General features: G+C 48.9%; 1 protein-coding gene and 2 non-coding genes across 5 annotated transcripts in view; 2 read left to right on the top strand and 1 right to left on the bottom strand.

Moving 5' to 3' along the window:
* Positions 1–12,697, bottom strand: part of znf385c (zinc finger protein 385C) — a 67,830-nt gene that overhangs the window by 9,393 nt on the left and 45,740 nt on the right. For all 3 annotated transcript variants that reach the window (XM_086132349.1, XM_086132348.1, XM_086132350.1), the window contains 2 exons: positions 5,006–5,148; positions 2,800–2,910 (listed from right to left, as the gene is read on the bottom strand). In XM_086132349.1, the coding sequence (XP_085988475.1) occupies positions 2,800–2,910; positions 5,006–5,148 (254 nt within the window). The remainder of the gene's footprint in view (positions 1–2,799; positions 2,911–5,005; positions 5,149–12,697) is intronic.
* Positions 303–374, top strand: trnat-ugu (transfer RNA threonine (anticodon UGU)). The gene has a single exon. It is a non-coding gene; the product is annotated as a tRNA-Thr (tRNA).
* Positions 582–653, top strand: trnat-cgu (transfer RNA threonine (anticodon CGU)). Its single transcript has one exon. It is a non-coding gene; the product is annotated as a tRNA-Thr (tRNA).

Genomic DNA, 12,697 nt, shown 5'->3' with positions numbered 1-12,697 from the left:
AGGCGGTTGCGACAGGTGCAGTGGCCAAGTGGTAAGGTGTCGGTCTTGTAAACCGAAAATCATGGGTTCAACCCCCATCTCTGCCTTTCTTTTGGGGTGGGGGGGTGCAGATTGATAGTGTTGTGGAATTCAATTTTGTTTTTGTTTGAGCCTCATCATGACCTGCCAGACTGCAACAAATCTCATTTTTTAGTCAAAGGCGCAGAAGCCAAGTTGTACAGGCATCAGTCTCATGACCTCCAAAATCAAGGTGTCTCGTCAAGATATCCGTGAAATCTCAACAAACCTCGCCTACTTTCGAAGGTGCAGTGGCCAAGTGGTAAGGCGTTGGTCTTGTAAACCAAAGATCATGGGTTCAACCCCCATCTGTACCTTTGAACCACCTGCAATTCAACTTTTTTGTTGGTTCAATTGCAAGATTGAAGCAAGTTTTTTTTGATGCAGGTGCAGTGGTTTCTCAGTAACATGTCGGTCAAGTAAACCGATGACCATCAGTTAAACCCCTACCTGTCCCTTTGAATGACTGGGAGCAATTTGCAAGCTGACGATGTCAGGAAAGACTTCAACAAATCTCAATCTAAGGTGCAGTGGCCAAGTGGTAAGGCGTTGGTCTCGTAAACCAAAGATCATGGGTTCAACCCCCATCTGCACCTTTAAACATGTGGGATGATTTAGAGCTCAGTGAATTTGTGTTTGTTTGAGCCTCTAAGGCATTGATCTTGTCGAATCGAAAAAATATGACTTTTAACTCACTTGTGCTCTTTGAAAAATGTGCAAGCCAAAAGCTGATTTCTGTTTTCAAGCGATGTAATGGGAGACGTCAGCGTATCTTGATCGCTTAGAGCAGGAGCAGTTGAGACGTAGTAAGGTGTCGCTCTCGTAAAGTGACGCACGTGGGTTTATCCTTCAGCCTGATGTCGGGCATTACCTCAGAAAAACGCAAGTATGCAGACGGATGGGTGCAGTGACCTAGTGGCAAGGTGTTGTTCTTGTAAAGCAAAGATCACGAGTGCAACCCCCATCAGTGCCATTGACACAATTACAATTAATCTGTGATACCCCATTTTGACATGTTGGAAAAGTTTAGAATTCAAACATCCAAATTTTAGAGCATCATCAAAATGACCAGAGCCAATCTCAGTTGCTTAGGTGTCTTTTTGAGTGTTTTTGTGTGTGCCCAGAGGAAAATCTTGAGAAAGGCACAACAGCCAAGGCATGAGTTAATATGCAAAAGATTATCAATTGGAGCCCCATATGGGCCTTTGAATAATTTGGAATTTCAACGGAAACATCAGCAGCAGCAGCAGCAAGAGCAGCAGTGCTTGTAGGATGTAATAACGCTTATGGTTTGCATGATGAAGAGGCCTATAAATAAAGTGGCTGTCATGGCCGAGCATGCTGTGACTAATGTGCTGTGAAAAGGCTTCAAACATTGCTGTGATGCGAGCAATTCTGCCGCCAGCTGAGTCTCCACGTAACCGGTGACACCCCCCCCCCCCCCCTCCTGTAAACACTGCCTCTGATTGTCTCCAGCCAAAACACGAAGCAGTGCTACCTTGGCTTGATTTCACCAGCACCGTGCATTTTTATTTTGATGGCCACTCTTTGTTGCTATAAATAACCGCAGCCTGATTATGTCCTCAAGCAAAAACAAACGCAATGCAAGTTGATGTATGTTAAAAAGCCTGAGAGGAGCGTTGCATTGTGGGGGAAGGACTAAATGGCGTAATCATAAGCTTATAAGGTCACTTCTCCAGGTTTGGACAACCGTCATATGATGCTCATGGTTCCTCAAGTGAACAAAACATGTCATCCTAGCCGTTCGTGATGTACTGTAAGTATCCGTTTCTTTAGATTCTTGTTTTTTGCTTTTGGAGATGACCTAGAAGTACTTGGAGAAAAGGTTGCGTAAATTCTGAAAATGCTTCGGTAAGGTGCCTCGATGCAACCTTGAACTCACCTTTAGTATGCAGCAGGTTACTCTTGATTGTTCTTTCAGAAAGGAAAGGGGATACATAATTGCAGATTGTTGCGATAACAAGAAATGGCTTTCTACACCTGAAAGATAAATAGAGCGAGGCTCCACAGTGTGGTGAGAGTAACTTGAATGAAGGCCCAATCAAAAGGAACGGCTCTCTGGTCTCACCACTGCGCGAATACAACAAAATGTTCTCGCTGAAATTGCAATAAGGTAAATATTTACAACCGGAATTGATTTCCTATGCTGTTTACGTCCATCTATTTGCGGTGTGCATCTGTAAGGCCCGGAACTGCTGTCCAACAGACTTTACACACCTCAACTACACGCAATCAGCATCGAACTACTAAAGTGTCTTCTTCGAGGGCCTGTGGGAGATTTGGGAGTTGAAACGCCAGAAAATGTTGCCCCTTCTTCCTCTTTCTGAAGATTTTAGCACTGATGTCTGCCAGTTTGTTTCTGTGCATATGCATGAAACGACCTGAGACATGTGACTCACTCCGTGTGTGTGTGTGTGTGTGTGTGTGTGAACGCTTCCTGCTGAGCCCGCTGATTGTTTCTGCTCGTGGCTGATAAACGGAGGCTCTGCCTGCTGTCTAATCCCTTGTGCCAAAACAACACAAAAACCAAGGTCTGATAAAACACACGTACAGAGTTTCTATATTTACAAGAAGCCACAGTGCCAGTTGCGGACGGCTCGGAGGCAGCAAAACAAACAAGTGTGGCTCCCTGAGGCAAGGGGGTTCAGCTATTGCGTGTCAAATGTTCATTTGTTCTCGCTGTCCCACTGCAAACGCAACTGAAATGAAATGTGTCCATACCGTGGAGTTAAAGCGCAGGTGGCAAATGTTGCAGGAGATGATTTGCTTCTTCTTGAGGGGCTGCGGGACGCCAAAAGTGTGATTGATCACCGCCTTTTGCACGGGGTCCATCTGAAAGAGAAGCCGATCGAATCAGGGTATATTTCCATATAATTCCATTCATCCGTTTTCCGATTCGCTTTATCCTCACAAGGGGTTGTCTTTACCAGAGCATCATGCAACCGTTTCTAGCAGGAGGGATCCGTTGAAGTGTGAAATAATGATGGAATTTTCACAATTTGAAATTCCAACGCACAAATTCAGGTTTTGCTTTTCCGGCGCCCCACACCAGGACTACTGCATTTTTTTCATTAATGTCACCTCACGGTGAACGTGACTTTCTTCTTCCACATTCCAAGGTTCAAAAGCTCGGGCAGCTTGTGGCTCCATATTTGTTTTAGGAATGTTCCCATTGTGTGTCCGCAGACATCCTGAGCGCACTCTGCTCTAAATGCCTCTTTTGTCTTCTCCATCCCACCGCAGACAGACCTTTGCGTCCTGCCCAGCCTGCTCTGTGATGAGGTTTCAGAAGGGAGGGATGATAGGGAGGGTGTTTGGCTATCGAGACAGGTGCATCTGTCTCTCCTCGCCTTCCCTCTTTCCCCTTTGCGAACCTCCAGGACAACATGTTCCTCATCACGGAAGAGAAAAGCAGCTGAACGGAGAATGTGATTGATGCCACAGCGGCAGGGACCACCACACCGCCACAACGGAGATTCGCCATGGGACTGAGGTGATGCCCGCTTCGGTGCTATTTGCACAATTTGGCCATTTGGGTTTGATAAAGTCGAAGCGGTCCTCCGGCTCAGTGAACAGGTGCAATGTTTCCAGCCAGGTGCTTCATTTTATTTGCACATTGAAAAACCAAAGGATACAATTTCAGCTCTAAGATCACCACAAATGACATTGCAGTTTGTGTAGCAGTTTCACAATACTGTAACACAATTGCAAAAAAGACACCAGATACTAGCTCAGAAGGCGGAAAATTTTCAGGTAGACTTCCATTCAAAAATTTTAACACTAATCTTTCTTTTGGAAACTGGAAATAAAATCAAGTTATTCAACTTTAGGTTCATTTGTCTCCAGGTACAGACAGCGGTTGAATATGTGTTCCGTACTCGACCGACATCATCCCACTCGTCGACCTTGCCAGACAAGAACACATTTTTTGTACTTCTGTATCACTCTCTTTGCATTTGAGACAATTTGGGTCTTCACGCTGTCTCCCGAGACAAAACAGCGCTGCCTCTGACGCTGAACACAGGAGACCATCATGTTTTCCATGGCGACCAATTCTCCGTAACGTTACGTGGGCGACGCCGGAGAGCCCAAAGCACTGAAAAGGGGTGGGCAGCGGCCAGCAAAACAACAGAGCTGGACACTTTTCGCGCATGCATTTCACACAAGCACGCACGCACACATTGCGTAGTCTGCCTTGCTTTCTGGGGCTGCGAGGGTGCAAAGAGGTTTGTTTCATTTAGCTGCAGATGGATGCTCAGAGAGTGAACACATACATATCCATAAACACAGGGCACACCTGGACACTATGCCAACTTTAAACTTGAATTATTCATAACCAGAGCACTCAGAGAGTGCAGACCTCCATCAAGGCTTTGTCACCTGTGAAATCATTCGTGGAGCTTACTGGCTAAAATGACATCAACCATCCACCCCTTTCGACTGGAAATAGTTTCATGTAAAAAGATATATATTTTCGGGGGGGGGGGGGGGGAATGAGTGTGTTCTTGTGTGAAGATTTATATGAAATAATAACTATAGCATTGGAAAGCCCTCACATGGGCCTTTAATTTGACATGAGTCGATTTTCTGATATTTTTGTCGGGCACTGATTTTTGACCTGGTTTGGTGCTTGAACCGACTTGGACCTACGACTAGTCAAACAACAACAACAAAAAAAAAACATCATTGCTGGACTTAAATGTAAGGTGGAAATTTTTAGAAATTCATCCATCGGTCCATTTTCTGAACTACTTTTTTTCAAAGCAAAATGAATTCAGTTCATGTCCTACGACAAAATAAATACAGCGTTGGACGGCACTTGACAGTGACTTGAAATGTGAGTTTTTCGCCACGAAAAACAAATCAGACCTTGATGGACCTACTCCTGGAGGAACAGAAACGAAAAGAGTTGCGTGACTTCACTCACCGTGTTGAAGTTTGGAAAGAGGCTGAGCGGCGAGGAGCCGTTGAGCCGGAAGGGCAGCAGGTGCTTGAGGTCCAGCTGCGGCTGCAGTGGCCGTCCGGCCACGGGCAGCGAAGCCAGAAGTGGTCCACCCTGTCCCGATGTACCTGAACACCAAAAACGACAAATCATAAGCAAAGGACGAATATATTTTGGCTTGATTTTTAATCATCTTGGTCCAATTTTTTGCAGGGTTTGAGGCTCCGGTGCACTCCCAGCTGATGCCCAAAACACCGTGGCTCAGGTGAAAGCGCACCACCACTGACCTACATGTACATACACACAAGCGCATCATTTCATTACAGACGTCAAGCAGCGAGGAAGTGCGGAGGTACGGGCTGAAGGGGAGATATCGGATTTCAAATGGAGCTGGGATGAAGAGATTTGTAATTTTCCGCTTGGTCGCGTTTCAGTGCGCCGGTGCGCCGTAGCGGCGCGCAGGCATTTACACGAGCGGCAGGATCAATCATCGGAGTCAGCCCCGGGTCAAAGGAAAAGGAGGTTTGCATCGCTCAGTGATAACTTACAGCACAGACAAAAAAAAAAGCAATCAGTGACCTCACAATAAGAGGCGAAGGCAAGTCAAAGTGCACCATTACAGGTACGAGGGAAAAATCTGATAAAAGAATTCAACATTTTTATTGCATATTTACCCACATTGAAGTACTTTTTACGAGCGGCTGCTCACGGGTGCGTCTTGAACACCCCCCCCCCCCGGAGACCAATAACGTTTCTTGAATGGAATTTAAGGTGAACGTGTTCGCAGCCACAATAACTCAATGAGATGGCGGCAGGATGTTGACACAAATGCACTTTTTTTCCAACTTCTTTTTATAAATGGAGGACACGCTGAGGGGGAAAAAAGAGCCCTGGAAGAAATCTTTAGTGAACTATGGAAACCCAACACAAGTCAATAAATTCAAAAACTTTCATGCTGATTCGTTTTTATATTATCAGAATTTTCAATGTCACTTTAATATTTTAGCTGTTTCCTCTGGGGGGGTTGTGGCCTGGCAGACATGATGGAAATCCCTACCGGTGCCTGTCTGACACCTGCAGACAATCTAAAAAACTGTCTCCCAAGATCAGAGCAAAAAGATTTTATGTTCCTGTCATAAATGCAAGGAAACACCTGTTTGTTTAATTCCTACAGCAAGACAACTCGGAAGAGAGCAGAAAAATAATCTCGGACAATGAGCCACATTCTGCTTCAAAATCCCCCAACCAAACTCTGAGTTTGGAGATGACCGCTGATCAACTGAGCCATGCCGCTTCGAATATGGTACCTCGTGGAGAATCCACTTGACGGTTTTTATAGACTGCTGCACCCAGCAGCTCTCATGAACTTGGAGGGAAGACAGTTATCAGCCGATAAAGCTCAGCGACTCCCCAGGCAGCTTATTAAATCAGCACCTGACGCGCGCGCATTTGTGTGTCTCGAGAAGGGGATGACACACGGCAAACATTTGCCCAACGGAGAGTTTCCACCCATTTCTGTGTGTGCGTGCTGGCGTATTGCAGCCTGCAGCCATGGACAACCTCCTTCTTTCATGACGCGACATCGTCTGTTCATTCCACGCCATGTTTGTGTTTGTCCAAAATCTACCCGAAGTCCAGGCCTCAAAGCAAAATGTCCGACTTATTCTTCTTCTTGGTCATGGCCATGCCAAGCGCTGGTGAGTCACTGTTTGGTTACACAACAGCCAGCGTCATGTCGCATCTGTTGGATGTGTGTGTGTGTGTTGTCTGTGATTCATTGTCATACATGTGCGTGGGACAGAATCATGTATTCCAATGGGCGATGGACACAACTATTACTAATTGACATCATGAGAAAATTACAACACCTTGAGAAAATGACCGCCATGAGAACATAAGATTATGAGAGAATGACGAAGAGAAGGAGGAAGTTAGAGACAGGCCTAAAAGCCGGAACATAATGAACACAATCACACGGCACCATGAAAAAGCTCCAAGAGAAAGAGGAACAATGGTGGCCGCTAAAGTGCACGCTTGACAGCATTGATACTTTTGTCCCGTCCGAATACATAAGTCCAAAAAAAATAATAAAAGAAAACAGCCTTTCGGCTTCTTTTAGCCATTTACGTTAACAAAGTGAGATCTGCTCTTTCGGCAAACGACACACTGTCTGAGTTATGAAAAGGACGTGAGCTTTTCATTTGAGTGCGAGGGGGCCACAAAGTGACTGTTAACGGCAAACAACGGCGCACGGCGAGACGTCGGGTCACCCTGGGAACCATTTTAGATGGACCACATTAGCCCCGCCGTCACTTTTAATTAACGACAGATGCTTTCCGCCCCCCCATTCTCCGCTCGCATAGTAACTGGCGGACCTCAAGGTTGGATGTGAGCGCGGTGATAACGAGGCAGGAAGCTCACGCTGATAACTGGCACGATGAGAGCTACATGTGCAGGTGTGTGTGTGTGTGTGTGAGTGTGTGATCATCACGCACGCACAGTTACAGTCTGCTTTAGCTTTTAAAAGTGTTTGGATGCAAAGTAGGTGCTGTGCTGGGGGAGCTGGGACGGCGTCACTGGATACCAGACTGAATCTGAGCAACGATTGTCATCATCTTGAGAGTCGACTGGAAAGGGCCCAAGTTCTTCTCACACGTATGATTTCTTGATGTCATGTTCTCACGATGTCATATTCTCACGATGATCATGTTTTCATGATGTCATGCTCTTACGGTGTTATGTTCTCTTAGTCTCATGATCTCATGTGCTCATAATGTCAAGTACTCATGATGTCACGGTTCTCACACTTCTCATAATATTTGTACGAGGTCACGATTGCATGAGTGTGCGTGCGGTTCTCCATCGCGGTGCATGGTAACGCCGACTTTGTTGCGCCTGTGGTCGGCGCGGTAACAGAATCTCCTTCTACAGCGCGGAGTCGATATAAATAATGAGTTTTGTCAGGCGAGTAGCGATTCGCCACTGAAGCCAACCTGAGCGCAAGCGCTCGGCCCATCTGTCAAGCTGAGACAATAAGCTCCGAGCCATCCGCAAACAAATTGCTCCACTTCCCCCGCCGTGAAGCCCCGCCAGGCGACTTGGCTGCGGGCGGTAAACTCCTGATGTTACACGGGGATACAAACCAGATGGGACATTCCAACACAACAACGGGCAGCTAGTGATTGTGAAAGTGAAGGAACTTCCGAATTTTGCCTTCGCGCCGGAGGCCTGCTGTCCACAACAAAACGGATACTTCTAATTTACTCCGAAATAAAAAGAGTCTCAGTCCACAGGAAGGAAACATTCACAGGCTGTCAAGGGCAAGAAGTAGCAACACCAGAAAAACCAAAATGCCATATTAACCAATCAGAAGAGAGAAGAATGACATTTCTGGAAAAGGCATTCCAATTTGGATTAAGCAATTCAATTAACTCATTCAGTACCAGCCAATTCTAGACCAAGTCTGAAAAGACGTTTAAAAACGTCTTTGGGAGTGAATGAGTTAACAAATACAATAAAAATGTAATACAGTCTTCAAATGGATCTTTTAAAAATTATTAACTCGTTCAGTACCAGCCAATTCTAGACCAAGTCCGAAAAGACGTTTAAAAACGTCTTTGGGAATGAATGAGCTCATGTTAAAAATAAGAAAACAACATTTGATAGGATAATAAATGATACTCTATCCATCCATCCATCCATCTTCTACCGCTTATCCGGGGCCGGGTCGCGGGGGCAACAGCTTTAGCAGGGAAGCCCAGACTTCCCTCTCCCTAGCTACTTCTTCCAGCTCTCCCCGGGGGATCCCGAGGCGTTCCCAGGCCAGCTGGGTGACATAGTCACTCCAGCGTGTCCTGGGTCTTCCTCGGGGTCTCCTCCCAGTGGGACATGCCCGGAACACCTCACCAGGGAGGCGTTCAGGAGGCATCCGAATCAGATGCCCAAGCCACCTCATCTGGCTCCTCTCGATGTGGAGGAGAAGCGGCTCGACTCTGAGCCCCTCCCGGATGACCGAGCTTCTCACCTTATCTCTAAGGGAGAGCCCGGACACCCTGCGGAGAAAACTCATTTCGGCCGCTTGTATCCGGGATCTCGTTCTTTCGGTCACGACCCATAGCTCGTGACCATAGATGAGGGTTGGAACGTAGATCGACCGGTAAATTGAGAGCTTCGCCCTTCGGCTCAGCTCCTTCTTCACCACGACAGACCGATACAACGTCCGCATCACAGCAGACGCTGCACCGATCCGCCTGTCGATCTCTCGCTCCCTCCTGCCCTCACTCGTGAACAAGACCCCAAGATACTTAAACTCCTCCACTTGGGGCAAGATCTCTCCCCCGACCCGGAGGGGGCACTCCACCCTTTTCCGACTGAGGACCATGGTTTCAGATTTGGAGGTGCTGATTTTCATCCCAACCGCTTCACACTCGGCTGCGAAACGCTCCAGTGAGAGTTGGAGAGCCCCGTTTGAAGGAGCCAACAGCACCACATCATCTGCAAAAAGCAGGGATGCAATACTGAGGCCACCAAAACGGACGCCCTCAACGCTTCGGCTGCGCCTAGAAATTCTGTCCATAAAGATTATGAACAGAATCGGCGACAAAGGGCAGCCTTGGCGGAGTCCTACCCTCACTGGAAACGATTCCGACTTACTGCCGGCAATGCGAACCAAACTCTGACATCGGTGGTATAGTGACCGAATAGCCCGTATCAGGGGGTTCGGTACCCCATACCCACGAAGCACCCCCCACAGAACTCCCCGAGGGACACGGTCAAACGCCTTCTCCAAGTCCACAAAACACATGTAGACTGGTTGGGCGAATTCCCACATACCCTCGAGGACCCTGCTAAGGGTGTAGAGCTGGTCCACTGTTCCACGGCCGGGACGAAAACCACACTGCTCCTCCTCAATCTGAGGCTCGACTTCCTGACGGACCCTCCTCTCCAGCACCCCTGAATAGACCTTACCAGGGAGGCTGAGGAGTGTGATCCCTCTGTAGTTGGAACACACCCTCCGGTCCCCCTTTTTAAAAAGAGGGACTACCACCCCGGTCTGCCAATCCAGAGGCACTCTCCCCGTTGACCACGCGATGTTGCAGAGGCGTGTCAACCAGGACAGCCCCACAACATCCAGAGCCCGGAGGAACTCCGGGCGGATCTCATCCACCCCTGGGGCCCTGCCACCGAGGAGCTTTTTAACCACATCGGTGACTTCAACCACAGAGATAGGAGAGCCCACCTCAGGGTCCTCAGACTCTGCTTCCTCCAAGGAAGACGTGTTGGTGGAGTTGAGGAGGTCTTCGAAGTACTCTGCCCACCGGTTCACAACGTCCCGAGTCGAAGTCAGCAGTGCCCCATCCCCACTGTACACAGTGTTAGTGGTGCACTGCTTCCCCCTCCTGAGACGTCGGATGGTGGACCAGAATTTCCTCGAAGCCGTCCGGAAGTCGGCTTCCATGGCCTCACCGAACTCTTCCCACGCTCGGGTTTTTGCCTCGGCGACCACCGAAGCTGCGTTCCGCTTGGCCAGTCGATACCCGTCAGCTGCCTCTGGGGTCCCACAGGCCATAAAGGCTCGATAGGACTCCTTCTTCAGCTTGACGGCATCCCTTACTGCTGGTGTCCACCAGCGAGTACGAGGGTTGCCGCCACGACAGGCACCAACCACTTTACGGCCACAACTCAGATTGGCCGCCTCAACAATAGAGGCACGGAACATGGTCCACTCGGACTCAATGTCCCCCGTCTCCCCCGGAACATGGGAAAAGCTCTGTCGGAGGTGGGAGTTGAAACTCCTTCTGACAGGGGATTCCGCCAGACGCTCCCAACAAACCCTCACAATACGTTTGGGTCTGCCAGGACGGACCGGCATCTTTCCCCACCATCGGAGCCTACTCACCACCAGGTGGTGATCAGTTGACAGCTCCGCCCCTCTCTTCACCCGAGTGTCCAAAACATGCGGCCGCAAATCCGATGATACAACCACAAGGTCGATCATCGAACTACGGCCCAGGGTGTCCTGGTGCCAAGTGCACATATGGACACCCTTATGTTTGAACAAGGTGTTCGTTATGGACAGTCCGTGACGAGCACAGAAGTCCAATAACAAAACACCACTCGAGTTCTGATCGGGGGGGCCGTTCCTCCCAATCACGCCCCTCCAGGTCTCACTGTCATTGCCCACGTGAGCATTGAAGTCCCCCAGCAGAACAAGGGAGTCCCCAGCAGGAGTACTCTCCAGCACACCCTCCAAGGACTCCAAAAAGGGTGGGTATGCTGAGCTGCCGTTTGGTGCATATGCACAAACAACAGTCAGGACCCGTCCCCCCACCCGAAGGCGGAGGGAAGCAACCCTCTCGTCTACCGGTGTGAACCCCAATGTACAGGCACTGAGCCGGGGTGCAATGAGTATGCCCACACCTGCTCTGCGCCTCTCACCATGAGCAACTCCAGAGTGGAAGAGAGTCCAACCCCTCTCGAGAGAACTAGTACCAGAACCCAGGCTGTGTGTGGAGGCAAGTCCGACTATATCCAGTCGGAACTTCTCTACCTCACACACCAGCTCGGGCTCCTTCCCTGCCAGAGAGGTGACATTCCATGTCCCAAGAGCTAGCTTCTGCAGCCGAGGATCGGACCGCCAGGGTCCCCGCCTTTGGCTGCCGCCCAGCTCGCATTGCACCCGACCCCTTTGACCCCTCCCACGGGTGGTGAGACCATGAGAAGGAGGACCCACGTTGCCTCTTCGGGCTGAGCCCGGCCGGGCCCCATGGGTGTAGGCCCGGCCACCAGGCGCTCGCCAACGAGCCCCACCTCCAGGCCTGGCTCCAGAGGGGGGCCCCGGTGACCCGCGTCCGGGCAAGGGAAACTGAGTGCCATCGATTTTGTCTGTCATAAGGGGTTTTGTGAGCCGTGCTTTGTCTGGTCCCTCACCTAGGACCTGTTTGCCATGGGTGACCCTGCCAGGGGCATAAAGCCCCAGACAACTTAGCTCCTAGGATCATTGGGACACACAAACCCCTCCACCACGGTAAGGTGACGGCTCCCGGAGAGGATACTCTATGAAATGCGATAATTCCACCAGAATTGAAGACATTTTCCCACCTGTGCCGCAATCTCAAGCGCCGTCACACATACACACGTCATCATGATCCAAACATCACACGCATGGGGATAATGGAGCAAACCGGCATGACAGACTTCATCGAGAAACATTCATAATTGGATGAGATGAGGGAAATTGTGACAACCATTTGCGAAGTGTGCGAAGTGACTGTTTAAATCAAGCTCAGCATCATCTTCATTAGCATAAATGGCAACACCAAACCATCTTCATCTCAGCTCAAGTTGTACTACACACAATATTTCATCAGTAAGATTGACCGGAGCCCTACTGAGGCTCATTTTCTCTGCAAATTGAGTAAATTGAGATGATGTTGCCTGTACAAATCAGCCGACCGGGTATTGACTTTGGTCTAACTTGAAGTAATCAGTTGGTTGTCAAACTAAATGTACTCTGATTTCACCAAATCATTCTTAGTCACAGGATAGGGAATGATATGCTACTTGTAACTATACCTCACTGATCTCAAGACCAAGACATTGACACTGCATGCTTGACGTGTGGTTAGTCGTATTTTCGGCGTCATTACGGAAATGTTCATTAGTGAGGACGGGGGG

This window comes from Hippocampus guttulatus, chromosome 16 (assembly GCF_054856545.1).
Source record: "Hippocampus guttulatus isolate MCC_2025c chromosome 16, RoL_Hgut_1.0, whole genome shotgun sequence".
In the NCBI taxonomy this organism is placed as follows: Eukaryota; Metazoa; Chordata; class Actinopteri; order Syngnathiformes; family Syngnathidae; genus Hippocampus; species Hippocampus guttulatus.
The sequence above is the reverse complement of the archived record's forward strand: the minus strand, read 5'-3'. Positions and strand labels throughout refer to the sequence as shown.